At 40.3% G+C, this 17,902-nt stretch overlaps 2 protein-coding genes across 5 annotated transcripts; one reads left to right on the forward strand and one right to left on the reverse strand.

Moving 5' to 3' along the window:
* Nucleotides 1–3,045: 3,045 nt before the first annotated feature.
* bicdl2l (bicaudal-D-related protein 2-like) lies at nucleotides 3,046–10,005 on the forward strand. The gene is made up of 7 exons (XM_048268681.1): nucleotides 3,046–3,117; nucleotides 3,188–3,682; nucleotides 4,699–4,815; nucleotides 6,952–7,107; nucleotides 7,691–7,761; nucleotides 8,333–8,453; nucleotides 9,160–10,005. The coding sequence occupies exons 1-7, from the start codon at nucleotides 3,046–3,048 to the stop codon at nucleotides 9,529–9,531; spliced, it is 1,404 nt and encodes a 467-aa protein (XP_048124638.1). The 3' UTR covers nucleotides 9,532–10,005.
* Nucleotides 10,006–10,031: 26 nt separating this feature from the next.
* On the reverse strand, nucleotides 10,032–17,813 carry abhd11 (abhydrolase domain containing 11). 4 transcript variants are annotated; one of them, XR_007192948.1, is made up of 7 exons: nucleotides 17,581–17,813; nucleotides 16,867–17,002; nucleotides 16,210–16,383; nucleotides 14,186–14,356; nucleotides 13,560–13,741; nucleotides 12,172–12,367; nucleotides 10,032–10,475 (listed from the first exon to the last, which is right to left on the reverse strand). XR_007192948.1 is itself a non-coding variant. In XM_048237824.1 (6 exons), exons 1-6 carry the CDS (start codon nucleotides 17,736–17,738, stop codon nucleotides 12,235–12,237), a joined length of 954 nt encoding a protein of 317 aa, XP_048093781.1. In that variant the 5' UTR covers nucleotides 17,739–17,813; the 3' UTR covers nucleotides 10,032–12,234. The 4 variants fall into 4 exon arrangements, 2 of the variants coding, with proteins under 2 accessions (XP_048093781.1, XP_048093782.1); XR_007192947.1 differs by having other exon boundaries at nucleotides 10,032–12,028; XM_048237824.1 differs by having other exon boundaries at nucleotides 10,032–12,367.
* Between the last annotated feature and the right edge of the window lie 89 nt (nucleotides 17,814–17,902).

A 17,902-nucleotide genomic window follows, 5' to 3' on the forward strand; every position in this document is an offset into this window, starting at 1 on the left:
GTATTTACCAATGCGACTTAACACGTATCTGATAGCACTACATATTTGTGTACATGTTTATGGTATTTAGCAAAGGCGTTTGCCACCTAGCACTTATCTGATAACACTGAGTGCTATCTACGCACATATTAAACAGTAGCACTTTTGGGAAACGGGTATAGACCCTTTCAACAAGGTAAACAAAAACAATGATTGAAAGTTCTATTTGTGCCCCAATCTACTTCCTCTGCATTAAGATAACATATGGAATGTTAAAACGGAAGTCTTGTGGGGCCAACTATGATGCTGATAATGGAACTCTCTTGAAAGGGTCCATAAAACTGAACTATATAGATCTCATTATGATCTCACCCCATGAAGAAGATGTGTGTGTTGAACAACCCACCCTTGGGTGGCCTCATTAGGCCAAACAACCCTCCACCACTGTCGTAAATAATCTACAGAAAACACATTTGAATCAACCCAGTCCATGTGATATATTACCGTAAGGACATAAAAACCAACTCCAGTCTCCACACTTAGCAGTCTCTCCTCTGCAACAGGAACAGGAGTAAAGAAAGTTTCAGGACTGCTAAAAGACACCTACTCCTGAGCAGAAACCTGAGTCCAGATGAACCTGTTAGCCCAATTGAATTTGGGTGGTTGACGTTTTAGGCCGAAAAAAAGTTTTTGAAAAAAAAATTCAGATATTAGGCATGGAAATCACTTAGTCCTGTTGTACTGACCCTTGCATTCCCAAAAATATGTATGGTCTTTTAGATTTTGTGTTGAAATTCATATTTATTCACTAATTAGTTGTGGTAGTGACTAAAATTGTCATATGGTGTGACATGAAAGTTATTGTTTGTAAAATTATAATGGGGTATTTTGTTTTTAATGTGAGCAATGTATTATAATCTTCTATCATTACTTCATCAAGATCTAGCATTTCCTTGTGCAAATTTATTACATTTTACAGTATATTACTTCATCAATACACAGAGTAAGGCATATGTCCTCAATCTTTCAAAAAACGTCATATTCATTTTGACATACCTTGATATAAAAGAAAGAAAATGCTTGTGACTTTTGCTGACCGTATTTTCCGTCTGTTCCATTGAGATTTGTATGATTTAGACCCCAAAAGCCTTTTTATTTTCATAATTTCTTGATGTCACACCAAATGATATGGTGTCACGCCATATGATAAATAACACCACAAAACAATCTGTTAATACAAAAATGTGTATTATATGTATTTCACAAGCAACAAAAGACAGTTTAAGACAGGTATTTTCATGTAAAGGTTCACTTTCAGAAATCACAACTATGCAAAACAGAATGCCACCAAATATTGTATAGCTCTTGGGTTCCCTTAGTTTTTCTCTTCTCAATGGTGGGCTTCAATCTGAATGTTTGTAGTTCCCCTTTGAGTTTATTCTCTTTATATCTGTTAAAAGACAGATTCAACAATTTATTCAGATAATTTAAAAAGTGTTCCTGCATTATAATCAGATTACATTGTTGCAATTACTTATAGTGCTAAAGACAACATTAATATTACTGTTTTCTTTAACACCAGAATTTATTTTCTCAGACTACTATTGATATTTAGAATGTCAAATATGTATCTTTTGTATCCAAGGCTGTAGAGTGAGTGAGTGAGTGTGTGTGGGGGTGATTTCTGTGTTTTATGTGTGTGTGATTCGCAATACATGCAATAGTTGCACATCTTAAATAATAAATGTTAAATCATGTTAAATATGTCAAAATATATGTATTACACTTAATTATGAGTTAAACATATGTATGAAAAAACATTATTTATGCAGGAAAATGCTGTTTCTATCATACAGTGTGACAAATAAATCATATGGTGTGACGAGAAAACCCGGTCACACTATATGATATGGGGTCACACCATATGAGGTTTCATGTACTTAGCATGACATTAAGCAATGTGCTTTTATGCTAACATCCTAAAAACATGCTAACTGCAATATGACAATATAGTTTTAAAGGTAATATTGACTGAAAAGTAATTTTATTTGGCCATTTTTGCGTAAAATGCGTCACACCAAAAGACAATGCAAAAAGGGAACTGAAGCAGGAGTGCCGGATATACTTGATTTTTTTGAAAACATGAAGAGAGAAAACTCACCTTGTAACTTTCAGTGTCCTTCTGAGGTGTTGTTCTTCCTCCTGAATAAAGGAGGACCCCTACTCCCCAAAGGTCTCCAAACAATTGCCTGTTTAAAAAAAGTAATGTGGCGTCACACCATATGATATCCATTTCTGGGACAAAGTGTTTTAGTTAAGGGTGGCTTCACAATATTATGCCTGAACTTTTAGTCAAGCAGACTCACAAGTAGGCATCTGGGTTATCAATATATGATTGAATAAACAGAAAATGAATTCATTTTTTTGTTTTTATTCAAAATCAAAATTTGTGAAATGTGACTGGTCACGCCTTATGAGCTTTTTCTGGTTTGGCTGAAAATTGTGAAAAAATGGAAGATTAATCCCATGAATGCTCTGTATGTTCATATAAAACAGCATTTTCTGAACAATATCACCATAGTTTTTGATATATTTTTTTATAATTTACCTATCTTTGACACATTGGACCAAAAAAAAGCCATGTCATGTCAACCACCCATTTGCTCTGCAGGTCAGTCTGGAATGGAGTCTACTGACGTTTGTAACAGGTTCGTCTTGAGTTCACCCAGGCTACAGAAACCTATTTCATCCTAGTGAAAGTGATCATACAGTGGAAGTTCCTGCAGTGGTGACACACTAGAGAGGCGTGAAGCCCCTGAAACCTCACTCCCAGGTTCCTGCAGTGAAAAGGGCCCTATTAACTGCTGCTTCATCACCTTTCCAGGTGCACTTTATCAGGCAATTAGGTGTAGCACAGCCTGTCCAGGGTGGAGTTGCATTTGTGGCCGTAACATTTCGAAAGTCTTATTTTTAGACAGTATTAGTTCCATGGTCCTATTTTTAGACAGTATTAGGGTATGTTCTATTCTTAAGTGTCTGTTTAGTAGTCTCAAGAATGCTGACGTCATGAATGATACGCCCTCGCTGACGTCACACTCACTCCATGATGACAAACACTCATCCCATTTCCACAGACAGGTAAAACAGGTTTGTTGGCATTTCACATGTCTGTGTCTCACACGTACCTGTGAAATCTCCACTGTGGTAGCTGACTGTTGTTGTTGAAGAGCCTGTGATGGATTCGGTGGCTCACCCTGAGAGAGAGAGAGAGGCCAAGCCATTGCCGGCGTTCTTTGATGAGCGTAACGCCTGCACACCCTTGAGCATACTGGAGGGGCTGATGACACCCAGGAGCTTTGAACAGCCGGACCCGGAGGACGTCCCGGGAGACGGAGTGGAGATCTTTGTCTCGGACGCTGATGACTCGAGCTCAGTGAAGTCCACACAGGATCAGGAGGAACAGAAGATTATGTCCGAGTCGACAGAAAAGTACACAAGGCATGTCCTGCGGGAGAGCAGTGGTTGCTCAGAGAGTAGTGTCCGGGTTGTTCTGTCGGAGAGTGAGGAGCCTGCGCTGCAGTCCGTGACAGAGGAGGGCCCTGGGCCTGCCCCACAGAGACACTATGTGGACGGGACACTGCCGGACCTGCTTAGGAGTGGGAGCCCGTTGAGGAGGAGGGTGTCCAGCCCAGTGTCCAACACGGTGAGTGGGGAAGGAGGGTGTCCAGCCTAGTGTGTAACACGGTGAGTCGGGAAGAAACACTCAACAGCAGCTGATCACACTAAGAACTAGGAAGAGAGGTTGTCTGCTTGAACTATGTACAACACATAGAAAAGAAGTGTGTGTGTGTGTGTGTGTGTGGGGGGTTGTTTGATTTAAGGGCATGGGAGAAAGTAGATAAAGTCTTCAAATAGTTGTGGGCCCACTGGACTTTTCATTCACTGTGGAGAGTTTTAAACAAGTGAAAAGGGGGAAAAAACAAAGAAGTGTCTGTGTTCACTGACCTCGCATAATTCAGTCTAGTTTATCCAGAAAGTCAACATTCCTTGCTGTCGGCAGTTTTAAATGGCAATGAGATGGCAACAGCTAGGCTATGTGGATTCATGATAAGGAACATTTCTGAAAGTCCTTAACTGGACCATGGCCATATGGAGGCCTTACTTACAGCTTTGTTATACATTCACACTGTTTTCCCACACCCCTCACTCTTTTACATGTGTCCTACACATACAATCTCTCTCTCTCTCGCTCTCTCTCTCTCTCACAGACACACATACAGACACATATACACACACTCAGCATTAAGGGTACTGTCAGTTTGTGTTTGTTTGTGCTTATGTTTGTGCTTGTGTTTAGGGTTTTGTTTGCGTTTGTGCTTATTTTTGTGTTTGTGCTTGTGTTTGTTTGTGCTTATGTTTGTGCTTATGTTTTTGTTTGTGTTTGTGCTTGTGCTTGTGTTTGTGCTTATGTTTGTGCTTGTGTTTAGGGTTTTGTTTGCGTTTGTGCTTATTTTTGTGTTTGTGCTTGTGTTTGTTTGTGCTTATGTTTGTGCTTATGTTTTTGTTTGTGTTTGTGCTTGTGCTTGTGTTTGCGTTTGTTCTTGTGTTTGTGCATGTGCTTGTGTTTGTGCTTGTGCTTGTGTTTGCGTTTGTTCTTGTGTTTGTGCATGTGCTTGTGTTGTCTAACACCTCTCGTCTCGTGTGCTGGCCCCTCTGCAGCTGAAGGAAGTGCGGCGTGAGGTGGAGCTGTCTCGCCGTCGGAGTCTCAAGCTCAAGGCCCAGGTGGACAAGCTCCAGAACCAGAATGACCCAAACTGGACTCAGCAGAAACAACAGGTACTGTAGGATGGGCCTTGCACTGGCTTTCACTTAAAGCAATATTACTACTAATCCTCATCATGCCTAAAGGCACATAAGGCATCAGCAATTTGCCTCTATCTGGTTCTGTCTTGGGCTACGTGTTGGGCTTCACCCCATGTTAGGTCCATTCCTTTTAGCTTATTCATCACTGTTAAACACCAGGTTGTTTTAGTGGTTTGATCGACTCATTCCAATAGTCATTAGGACAGGCTGTATTGTGTGCTGTCAGTGGAAACACTGAATTAAATTCTAAACAAATTTTTAAAAAACATTAAGGGTGACAACAAAGGGGTCATGGCCAGGCATAAATATATGACAAGTTGGAAATGAGACTGTAAAACTTCATAATGCACCTTTTAAAATTCAAAGCTTGTATGAAACCCTAGAGTTGATTTGATTTGATGTGAAATGTCTCACAATAACATGCTCTCAGTGGAGTGAAACTCCCACATGAATGTGCCCGCATATGAGCAGAATCTGTGGGTCAGCTGTTTGACTTCTCTCAGGCACATTTTTGTTTTGGTGAAATTAAGTTTGTGACTATAAGTCTGTGAGTTTTGTGAAAAGTTGTTGATAATTGAACTCAAGAGCCAATCATACTGTTGGTTTTGTAGTGGTTAAGTAGCTGGGCTAGCATGCAGTAGTGTAGTGTTTAAGGAGATGGGCTAGCATGCACTAGCCTGAAAAGTTGCAGTTGCAGCTGAAGTTGCAGGTTCAATACTGAGTTTCCACTGTTATGCCCTTGATCAAGGCACTTAACTCCGAGTTGCTCATGGGACAATGACCCTTGCAATATAACGGACATAAAGTCGCTTTGGATAAAAGTCTCCGCTAAATGAATAGGAAATTCACCTTCCCCTCTGTGCATCACCTGAGTGTATGGAATGGCTGGAAACATTAACAATGCCCACACACACACATACACTCACACACACACACAGAGCCGAACAGTAACGGAGTACATTTACTTGAGTACAATACTTGAGTACAATTCTGAGGGATCTGTACTTTTTTGGGGAGTACTCATGACTTTACTCAAGTACATTTGAGAGGCAAATATTGTACTCTTTACTCCACTACATTTCTATCCATAACTGTGAGTACCCGCTACTTCTAAAAAAAAAGGAAAAATACAAAATCTCGGAAACCCTCAATTTGTTGTTTCCCTCTCAAACGTGATTGGATTGTGCAGGCGCCACTGATTGGGACAGCCTATCAGCAATCACCTCCAGCTTTCCGCCAAAGTCAACTCCATGGTCAGATTTAGACAAGAGACGAAACCATGGATGAAACAATGGATGAAGAATGTGCCAACCTGTGGCCCCACCTCACCAGACTAAATTTTCTGAACAAGTTAATGATAGTTTTGGCTTCAAGTGTTTCAATTACAAAATAGTATTTTGTATTTGAAATACTGTACGTATTTTAAATACATGTATTAGAAATACTGCCCATCCCTGGCAACATGGTACGATGAAAATGACTTGATTTTACTTTCAATTCCTTTTACATTCTCCAAGGTATTAACATTACAATTTTTCATAACTCCATGTAGGATGATTCTGTACATAAATGTAAGCACTGTAGCTGTAGTAATGCAATATTTAGAAAATGTAGGCTACTCTTGTACTCTTGATACTCAAGTACTTTTAAAAACAAGGACTTCAGTACTTTTACTTAAGTAGACATCTGACTGTTGTACTTTTACTTGTACTTGAGTAAAATTTAGCAAAGGGTATCTGTACTTTTACTCAAGTAATGAAGCTGTGTACTCTGTCCGCCTCTGCACACACACAGAGACCACTGCACATTTTTCAGATGTCATTCTACGGTTGCTAAGTGACATTCGAATGAGTTGACGGTCATATTTAAATTTGCAGTGGTCTCTTAATTTTGAATATGTCATTCACTCATTGAAATGTCACTCAGCAACCGTAGGATGACATCTGAAAAATGTGCAGTGGTCTCTGTGTGTGTGTGTGTGTGTGTGTGTGTAGTGTATGTGTGTGTGTGTGTGTGTGTGTGGGGGGTGCTTTCAAACACTCCAAATACTTTCAAAGGATTGCAATGATTTTGCTCACTTTCTCTCTTACTCGCTTTCTCTCTCTTTAGGTGACTGAAGAGGTTGAGTCCATTCTGAACCTTTTGCGGCCTCTAACAGACGTGACTCCAGCCGTTTCGGACTGCTTTGGGTCTGAGGGTCCTCTAGGCGTGGCTCTGAGCCAGCTTCAGCAAGTGGCACGCTCACTGGCCATGAACAACAACAAGGTGAGTGTGTGTGGGCGGGGGTTGTGTGTGTGTGTGTGGGGTGGGGTGATTTCAGGTGGTGGGTGGGAATCAAAAACCTCCAGAGGTGTAAAAAGTCCGGCTTCAGAAAGTAAAAGTCCTGCCATGTATTGGCTGATCTACCTGGCTTAAGACAAAGATTGTATATGGCGGTGCAAGATAGTTTGTCGTAGTTCATGTCTGAGTGCAAAATGGGGATCGAGTCCTGTCTGCATAAAGAGGTGTGTCATGTATTGATGAGCGTACATAGCAACCGGTCAACAGCAGCAGAATAAATAACAGGATAAGGTCGATTTTCTACAGACTGCAATGCTCAAAAATGTACCTGAAATGGTCAGAAGGATTTGGGGATCATGAAAACGTGCCCAAAATTCACATTCCTAACTCTATAGAACCAAGACCTAAGCATATGTGGTGAAATTCTGAGCTATGGCCATAGACTTCAATGGAACAGTCGCTGAAGAACAGCCTTATCTTGTTGCAGCCCTGATTTTAATAATACAGTTACTCCTGAGACATAGTGATTGATTCCTCATTTAAAGACTCCATTTCCCATGATCCACAGGGAAGGACTGAAGATGGGGACAATGCTGTCCTACAACAGGCCTTACGAGACAGAGACGAAGCTGTTGCCAAGTGAGTTCCACACCGCAGAAGGGCATTTCTCTCTGACAGGAAAACCACCCTTCCAACAGCAAGGAATTGAACAATTTAACCCTTTTTTAACTTCATATGTGTCTTCAAGTGTTTTCCTCAAACACGTTAGATTTCATTTTGTAAACAAAATGAAACCACACTGTCCTCTGCAAGAGGGACACATCTCCAACAACACCAAATAAGGCTGATGTGTGGCCGAAGACATGAACGCAGCAGACCGATCAACAGTTTCAGTAGGGAGAGATGACTAGAGATCAGGTCACAGAAAGCCCGTTTCAGGACTAATATTGAATTTCTGAATTGAATTGTGCTGTGCTGAATTCGCCTTATTCACACAGCAGCCTATACTATGGGAGTAGGGAGTAGGAGGGGTACACAAACCAGAGTAGGCTACCCTATTGTTGTGTTCTATGCATTCGCCTGTAGGTGGCGAGAACACATAGGATATAGTCAGTGTACCCCTTAACACTGGTTTACAGTAGCCGATGTGTGAATAACACAAATTGTGTTGTGTTGTCTTGTGTAATTGTGTTGTGTTATATGTCTGCAGGAAGAAAGCAATGGAGATGGAACTGCTTAACAGTAAGACAGAGATGATGACCCTGAACAACCAGCTGCTGGAGGCTGTTCAACACCGGCTGGAGCTCTCTCTGGAGCTGGAGGCCTGGAAGGTGCGCTCAGAGAGCAGCTGATTTGAAATCAGACATACTGTAGTAGTAGATGTAGTTTACTTAAAGGAACACGCCAACTTTTTGGGGGAAATGAGAGGAGCTGCAGGCAAACTGGTGTAAAAGGGAGCTATAGGCTAACTGGTCTAATTTATTTCCAGTTAATTATGCTAAGCTAGGCTAACAATGTCAGACTAGGTTATTGCAAGCACAAAGAGAAGGGTATGTATATCCTCTTATCAAACTCTGGGGTACTGGCAAATAAGCTAATTTCTGAAAAATATGGAATGTTTTTGTAAAAACACACACGAATTGGGATAAATGCAGAGACCAAATTTCCCTCACGGGATCAAGAGTATACATACTTATACTATAGTATACATACAAGGCAAGGCTTTTTTATTTCTTTAGTGTATTTCATACACAGGGCAGCTCAGTGTGCTTTACAGTGTACACACACACAATACAGGTGTGCATCTGTATGAGATAATGGTATGATATGACCTTACAGGCTGGAAAGAAAATTATGTCAGATCAGCACTGGTACACAGTTCAGCTTCAACTCAGCAGGGGGCTGGGAGTCTAAAAATATTTTGGTGAAAACAAATGCCTTTTCAGATGGTCTTAAACATGGTCCTATTCCTAGAGAGTGAATGCTTTGAGATTTGAGCTGTGAAATGAAATGTCTCTCTGTCTCTCTCTGCATCAGGAGGACTTCCAGCTGCTCCTTCAACAGAATGTGATGAGTCAGCAGAAGCAGGCCGAACAGTCCCAGAAGAAGGGCCTTCTGGCGTCTTTTGGGAGAAAGGCCGGCAAGACCTTTCGCAATCCCTCCCCGTCCCCCTCTCGCCAGTCAGCTCCCGCGACCCCTAACACGAGCACGCCAATAGAACCTGCGAGCACGCCCAAAGAGCCTGAGAAGAGAGAAGCCCCGTACCGCTGGAAAATCATCAGAAGAGGTCGCACCACCAAAGGGTCCAACAACACCGAAATGCCAGAGGGAAGCACTCAAAGCCCATACACCTCACCCCCACTAAGGGGCAGGAGAGATGGGCAATTTCAAACCATCTCCCTTGAATGAGTAAAAAAAACTAGGATATGATTGAAGAGCTTTATCTGTGCCCAGCATGTACACATTGACTGTGGGCTTAAAAGCTTTGCACTATTATGTTGAGGTGATAACTCCGCAAATACAGGTCCTGTGTTGTCAAACTACAATTGGAAAATCAGTGGGACCAAACTTACTTTATTCTTGGTTGAGAATGCAGTTCTATGTGCATTTTCTTGTCCAGTTAATGCTAATGTGTTTGATGTAATGATGTATAAATATATAAATTCCTGTTGCACTCTATTTTTTTTATGTGAACAGATGCTAAGCATTGTTCTTCTGATGCTGTTCTTTCTACAAGAATTAGTAAAAAAAAAAAAAAAAAAGTCTGATTTGTACTGCCAATTGTCTTCCTCTGTCCAGAGCCTACGGTAAAGTTTACCAGCGTTGGATGTCCGTGCTTTTTTGTTGATTTTATCACAACAATTTACAATACTTTAACATGATGAAAGAATCAGACATTGACAATGGAAGACATTTCTATTTTTTTTTGTATATAATAAATAACTACAACATCGCAATACAAATGGACATCACTTGTCAGTCTCAACATACACACACACACACACACACACAAATATAAGCTTTTTTCCAACAAATATAGGTTACTTTGTCTTCTGTCAAAAAATATTGATAGAGAAAATCACTAAGTTCAATAAAATCTGCAAAATTAAAAACCTCATTCAGACACTGACAATCTTGATGGTTAAACAACAATTCATTCATGACAGTTACACACTGAAAACCACCACTTTTACATTCTGATCGAACTGCATCATCCTACTCCTCTTAGCTGCTACCCAAAGCCAGAAAGAAAAAATATGAAAATGGATCAAAGAATCATGTAACTACCCACAATGCAGTTCACTCTAATATGAGACTTGGCCCGGTCTGGTGCACAGTTATGCCACAGTCAACTGGAAATAGATAAAACAGAATACAAACTCATGCTGTTAATGACTATTAACATTTAGCTACGAATGTTATGATTAACATCTGCGATACTGGAAGAGTTATGTCTGTCACCAGTAATTCTGACAATGATCAAGTATTACCTAAGAACAAACAAAACAAGAAATGTCCAGCACAATAATATTACACCATTTACTATACCTGACTTGGACAAATATTACATCAACAGTAGAATATTCACTTATTTATAAATGACATAAGAGCTGTTGAGGTTAGCAGTGCATATTGTGTCCCTTTATTCATTACGTAGTGTAAATATTATATTTACGCATATATAATCCTTACATGTTAACAAAGAACACAAATTAGAATAAAAGACAAGAGCTTTCTATGTACAAACTGTACACTAAAAGGTGGCAATTCAAGTATTAGGGCACAGGTAATATATGTATGTATACGTATGTAATATGTATACGTGCCCCCTGAGAAAGCCAACGGCACTGTAAATGGCACTCCTGTGTTAGAATACTGTCTTATAACCTGCCATATTGGTCACATTGGGATGGTCATAATAAACTGTACAGCCAAATATTGATAACGTTTTTCTATAAACTGGAACCTGAATAGTGCTAACATATTCAAGTATTGTTGAGATCTGTGAATGTATGCATATCAATTTATATTTATCTTAAATAATTAACCTTTAATGTATGCTATTTATTTATCATCTATTAATGTGGCTTTCATTTCTCAATTTTGTGAAGGCACAATCGCAATATTTGTGTGAACTATGCTGATGTTGCATGCATCTTATTTAGTGACCAGTATCCAATGTAGCAGGTTGTCAACAGTTGTGTGAAGCCTTCACACTGGAGTCAAAGCCAACTGCCTTATCAATGGCAGATTCTTTTAGATGACCCTAACTCTCTCACCTGGTTAAATTATATATTCTCATCTAATTAACTACCAGTATATTTAATACTGTTCCCTTACATGTAGTAAAAAAAAAAAAAAAATGAAAAAAACACAACTTGCGGATTTTCACCATACTGTCCGCATATTAACAAATATATCTTAAAATGAAAGAAGAGATGTGTTAAAGCTTTTAGTGATCTGTACTGTCTGTAAGACTAAAAAAAACCCTGGCTGACCTTCTCTAGGCCCCACTAAAGTCCATTACTCTGTTATTACATTATTCAAACCTTGTGCTTTTCACTCCAAACTATAGGTGGATTTACATGGACAGTTTTTTTTTTTTGTCATTCCAATTAAACTATTCCGAATGAAAAATTAGAATCGGATCGGCAGTTTTATTCCCATCAAGGTATTTATGTGTCTCATTTTTATTCTGAATGAGTCATTGTTCCGATTATAATCTGATTAGAAGTGCCCATGGAAACCCACCTTATACCTTTATACTACAATCCAGCAATTAATCATAGTAATGATCATAATATGTCCTTTGGGTAAGTTAATAATTGCCTATGTAAGAATTCTATAGTATTCAACTCTGCGGAACCATAGGCATCTGCATACACTGCTATTACTTGATGATGACCTAAAAACAACAACAAAAAGAAATGGCCATAAACAACATAGCCTAATATAAACAAACACTCCAAAAAAAAAAAGAAAGGCAAAATCAAATGAGACTAAAAAAGAAAGACACAAAAACTAAATAAAAAAGATGCTTGTTCATACATTTCTCCTTGCTGACAACTGTAAGGTCCTGTCCTCTGTTCCCTGCGTCTGGCTTGGCCGGGGCTACTGGAGGAAGGATATGACTGTGCTGATGAAGTCCAGTGGCTTGTCTGCGTGGATCCAGTGGCTGGCGTCTGGGATGTACTGAATATCTGCACACGGGAAAAGACGCTGGATCTCTGGGTAGTCTTCAGAGCTGGGGTGGCAGATACACACGTGGGTTAGGTTGACACCTCACCAATGTAAACATGAAAGTTTTTCAATAACGTACATAATTATAATTAGGTTTATGGTATGTAGCAGACAAAGCTACTTACAATGAAATCAATAAACACTACATGAACATTAAAATGAACAGTTTATAGTAAAAATTAAATAGCCTAAAGAGTACCAATATTATAATTCGACTACATAGAATTTAACAGAATAATGACAATAACTATAAACATTTACAACCCGCCACAATAACTATAAACATACAAACCTCAACAAAGCTGACAGCGTCCAATTACAAGCCGAGTAATGAGTCATTTATAACCAGCAGAAGTGGAGATTGTAGTGATGGAGAAACTTATTACAATCGATTTTGAGCACAATGAGCTATATGACGTGAGATTTAAACTGTATCACCATATTCATTTATGGAGTTAAACTGGACGTGTCCCAAATTTTCTGGTCAGTTCTGTGTCTTTAAGAAAAAAGACTGATGGCGAACATTCTCGTATGAATCTAGCACTGCTGCTCAGATTGGAACATACAAAACAGCAGCGATGACACTAATGAGAACAGACAGGTTTTAAAACTAATATCATCACAGGACAGTACAAAAGCCAGATATGACTAATTATCCTGGTGTAATGTGTTACAATGTCATTTACTGTAGTGCCGGAGTCAATAGGTAAGTTTAGCTCTGCCATTGCATTGTGAACAGGACTGTGCAAAAGTGGATTCGGCTGCCTGCCAGTTCTGTGATGTGCTTTGTGTTGTGCAGTGTTCCCCATTGTATTTGCTCACTGCGCAGTTTTCAACCGAAGGGGCCGAACCCCTACTTTCCCCATCGCATTATACACCAAGGATTATAACAGGAGTAAAATCATACTTATTATAGTGCAATGCACTATATTTTGAATGGAAATATTGTTTGCTTGTGCATAACTTCCTAATGAAAACAGTATAGTATAAACTAATTCTTTGTTTTCTATTTTGGGGCTTGTTGCCTTTAATTGTGATTGGACAGTAGAAATGCACAGGAAGTGAGTGGGAGATATGGGAGTAGGATCAGGAAGTGACCACGGGTTGGAATCGAATCCAAGCCCCTGTGGCCACTTAGAGCTGAATGTGGTATGACTGCTGCCAATCATGCCTCCCACGTCCCGCTTTCTTTTCACCTGATATAGGCAGAGTTGGTCCCACCAAGGAAGAGGGTTGGTCCCTCATAGCTGGTGTTGAATTCTGGGAAATTCATGATGTCATCCAGGTGATTGGAGATGGCCTCCAAGTTGATCCTCCAAGAATACTGACCATCCTCCTCAACCAGGTTTGTCAGGAGGAACTGCCGCAGTGAGCGCTCCTATGAAAATCAGCATGGGAAAGAGCATGAAAATCAGTGGGTGTTAAGAGCACAGTACATTTTACAACATTTTTGTCCAAAACTAGTGAGCTAACTAGCCAAAACCAGAGGACTGGCCTTGCAAACTCCAAATGTATCACGAGTGTCAGTGATGAAAGCTAGCCTAGCCATAACCTTTTAATTTAAGCGGGAAGTTCGACCCACATAATGATAGGCTGAGGCAGGTAGCGATAATGGCAGATGTGGTTATCAGTCCTTCACTATGCTCATATACCATTAAAAAGGAATTTGAATATGGCACAAAAACTTCATTATCTTCAAAATCAAAAACACCTTAAAAAATGGTGAAAATACTGAACGCTGTAGCCTCCTTAAACTGAATGTATGGCGCCACACAACAAATTATATAATACTGGACAACTGCCTTTTGCTTGATGGACTCACTTTGACATGCTTGCGGAGCTGGTCCTCCGCCAGCCTGCGTGCCGTGGAGCGGGGCACATCTCTGGGCACGCTCACGTCCTTCATCGCCTGGATGTAGATGGGGAAATTTGTGACTGACCCAGACTGGGCGGGGCTTATGTCCACCACCACCAGGCGCTCCACTAGAGTCGGCTAGAAGGAAAACACAAGGAAGGAAGGAGAGAGGGAAGGATGGAGAGAGGGAAGGAAGGAGAGAGGGAAGGATGGAGAGAGGAAAGGAAGAAAGGAGAGAGGAAAGGAAGGAAGGAGAGAGGGAAGAAAGGGAGGAAGAGAAAGGAGGGAATGAGAAAGGAAAGAGGAAGGGAGGAAGGAAGGAGGAAAGGAAGGAGAGGGAAGGAAGGAGAGAGGGAAGAAGGGAGGAAGAGAAAGGAGGAAATGAGAAAGGAAAGAGGAAGGGAGGAAGGAAGGAGGGAGGAAAGGAAGGAGAGAGGGAAGAAGGGAGGAAGAGAAAGGAGGAAATGAGAAAGGAAAGAGGAAGGAAGGAGGGAGAAAGGGAGGAAGGAAGGAGGTAGAAAGGGAAAGGAGGGAAGGAGGGAGAAAGGGAAAGGAGGGAAGGAGGGAGAAAGAGGGAGGGGAAGGGGGAATGAAGGAGGAAGAGGACGGAGGGAAAGGCAAATATCAAAGTACAGGACGGGGAGAATGGAGGAGGAGAAAGGAGGAGAAGAAAGGAGGAATGGAGGAAGGAGGGAAGACAGGAGGGAGGAAAGGAGGATGAGGGAGGAGGGAAAGGGGGAAAGGGGGAAAGGCAAATATCAAAGTAGAGGTTAAAGTAGATCATCGCAAGGATTTTGCCAACACAGCATTCATACATCTCAGCTGTTATATATTATAGAGGACACCAAGATTATGGCTGTATATTGACAAGAATCTGGCGATACAATATGCATCATGATATAGGGGTTACGATTTAATACATATATATGATCTATTACTGTAAGCAAGGCAATAAGTTGTGATTTTTTTTTATTTAATTTTAGGAAACGGTCATGATGGTGAGCCCCTTTGCTACTTCCTGTCTCAGTATATGTTGTTACGTTGGAGAGGTACACGGACAAAAACATTGCCAAAAATGGGTCACAACAATCTAGCGGTCGGGTTTTACACTAAATAAAAACACTACCACGTTAAAAATACCCATTTTGACAAGACACAGTATCGTAAAAGATAGCAACAAGATATGAAATGTGTATTAATGTTTTCTTATATCCTTAACTAATACTAGGGTTGGGCGGTGTCCCCTTAATTGGATGAATGCACAATATACAAGCCTTACAGTGAAAGACGGAGGTCTTCTGATCTTATAACTATAACGGAATAAACGGTGGAGAAGAGCACATTTGGTGCTTCAGTGCTGTAGCCTTGGAAAAATATTAGAGCTATATATGACAATTAGCAAGAATGTCCTTGTCGTAACAATGATAATAGTTCATTAAGACTATTTTCAATGTAGGCTATAGTGCGAGACATTTATAAAAAAAGACAATAACACATTCACATGTCACAATCAGGGATAGACAAATAGGTCTTTTATTTTTGCACTCTTTGGCTGACAGCCTTTAAAATGGCCTGAATATGCATCAGTTCTAGGCTCAATTTAATCTCCAGGGAAAGGTGTTGTATGTTTTAGCCGATGTTACAGCAGGAATTGGTGCCTGGCATGTGGGGGGGTTGCTACCCATCATGATGTATGTAACCATCACCCCAACCCTAAACAAGACCATTCTTTTGGTACTCACAGAGTACACATACTAATGAAAATGTCTTCCTGTATTACTTGCAGTTACTTTAAACTAAAGTCAACAAAATTAAATGAACACTGCTCCCATGAAGTCGACATTCACTAGAGGTTGTTTTGTTGTTTAAGATGCTCTCCTATTAGGCTATATCTTCCACATTATATTTATCTGACGTAGCTACTCAAATGGACAGTGTATATTCCCAAACAGATATGTTATTCCAGAAAACAAAATTCCTGTGTCCATTACCTGCGTGAGTGCCGTTGTCATGGCCACCTTGCCTCCCATGCTGTGGCCAATCAGAATGCACTTCCCGATTCGCAGCTGAGAGAGTAGTTGCGTGAGGTCATTGGTCATTGCCTCGTAGGTGATTATGGGGCTGTGTGTGCTTGTGCCATGGTTACGTGCATCTACTGTCACCACCTGACTGGACAAAGGACAGTTAAGACACTAACTAGGACACAAGTTTAAATTTCAGTAAAAAAATATCAGGCAACATCAGTTTGTCTAAATAAGTCACTCATAATAAAATTTAAAAAAAGTCACACCAGGAGCTTATATATTTTCCTTCCATAATTTATGACTACACTATCTGAGATACACTACACTATATGAGAATGATCATACTATAAGAATGACAACATGAAAACAATAAGATAAAGCACTCGTGTGTCTACATGGCTTCAAAGGATTAACAACGACAGTCAAAACATTTAGGCAAGAATGGTTTACAGGCCTAAATAAGATTTGAATTCCCAAAGCAGAATGACACTGGAGAGCGCTAGAGTTTTGTTGGGGCAATGATACAATATTAATAAGTAACAACTAAATTAAGATGTTCCATCTTTAATCACTCAGGGTGATTTGTGGATCTAGCACTACACCACATAGCATGTTGTGCAATACCTTTCTGCCGGTCCGCTGAACTAAAGACCTCGCTATGGAGTGGAAGTTGGATTTACTGCCGAAAAGACCATGGAGAAAAACCAGCGGCGTACTGTCCCCTTTTCCGTCGAAGACATCATATGTTAAAGTCACGGGTCTAATCAGGGATAGAAGACTGAGCATTAGTCGCTTATGAGAATATTAAACATCAATCACATTACAAACGATGAAAGTGGTCACGTTAACTACGGTTACCATAACTTGCTAGCTAGATGGGACAGCACCGGACAGCACCCATGGAAAGGACTTGCTTTTGCCACCTTGAATGACTTTCTGCAGGGCTGCCGGAGTGGTCTTGGAAGAGGTTTATTCGAAAGACAGTTTGCCAACATATCCGCAAAATCGAATATCAATTCAACCAATATACATTACTACCAAAGGAGTAATGTTAACATTAATCCCCAGTCATATTGCGTTTATTGTGGCTCTTGTGACATATTTACCGCTAGCTGGCTAACACTAGCTGCATTAATAGCTAGTCAGCCATTCAAATCACGACAGGGTATACTTCATTTCAGAAGGACAAATACAGCGTCAATTGTCATTTTAGTTTTTTTTTTGCCCATCATAGTCATGTTTGGGATGATGTTAGATGCATATACAAACAGACTGACATTTGTTTAACTAATATGAGTCATTTAATTCGCTAACTAGCTAGCAAGCAAGCAAATGTACCTTGCAGAATCAGCAGTAGAGTTGGCTTTAGTTCCGATTTGACGAATCCAGTGCATCCGTGCATTATTAAAGCAGGAATTACGACATCCAGTAATAGAAATATGTGATGTTGCTTTATGCAAGAGACCACTTGAAAGAAAGCGACAAGCGACACTCATGATAACATAGAATATTTCTACAAGAGGGCCAAACAGCACAACACCTGGCACACTCTCGACAATGCTAACTCATGGAGCTAGTGACTAGTCGAGGAAAAAGGGGGCGGCGATGTTCGTCTGACTAGTCTGCTCTCTACCAATCAAGAAGTCCAGTGCTTTGACGT

This window comes from Alosa alosa, chromosome 2 (genome assembly GCF_017589495.1).
Source record: "Alosa alosa isolate M-15738 ecotype Scorff River chromosome 2, AALO_Geno_1.1, whole genome shotgun sequence".
Classification (NCBI taxonomy): Eukaryota; Metazoa; Chordata; class Actinopteri; order Clupeiformes; family Clupeidae; genus Alosa; species Alosa alosa.

Bases quoted from the DNA above. Each gene is read 5' to 3' on its own strand.
- bicdl2l (XM_048268681.1), top strand. From the start codon at position 3,046: ATGAATGATACGCCCTCGCTGACGTCACACTCACTCCATGATGACAAA. The intron at 3,118-3,187 runs GTAAAACAGGTT...CCACTGTGGTAG, and splicing joins CATCCCATTTCCACAGACAG to CTGACTGTTGTTGTTGAAGA. The intron at 4,816-6,951 runs GTACTGTAGGAT...CTCTCTCTTTAG, and splicing joins GGACTCAGCAGAAACAACAG to GTGACTGAAGAGGTTGAGTC.
- abhd11 (XM_048237824.1), bottom strand. From the start codon at position 17,738: ATGAGTGTCGCTTGTCGCTTTCTTTCAAGTGGTCTCTTGCATAAAGCA. The intron at 16,384-16,866 runs GTATTGCACAAC...TTGTCCAGTCAG, and splicing joins TTCAGCGGACCGGCAGAAAG to GTGGTGACAGTAGATGCACG. The intron at 13,742-14,185 runs GTGAGTCCATCA...TGATTTTCATAG, and splicing joins AGCTCCGCAAGCATGTCAAA to GAGCGCTCACTGCGGCAGTT.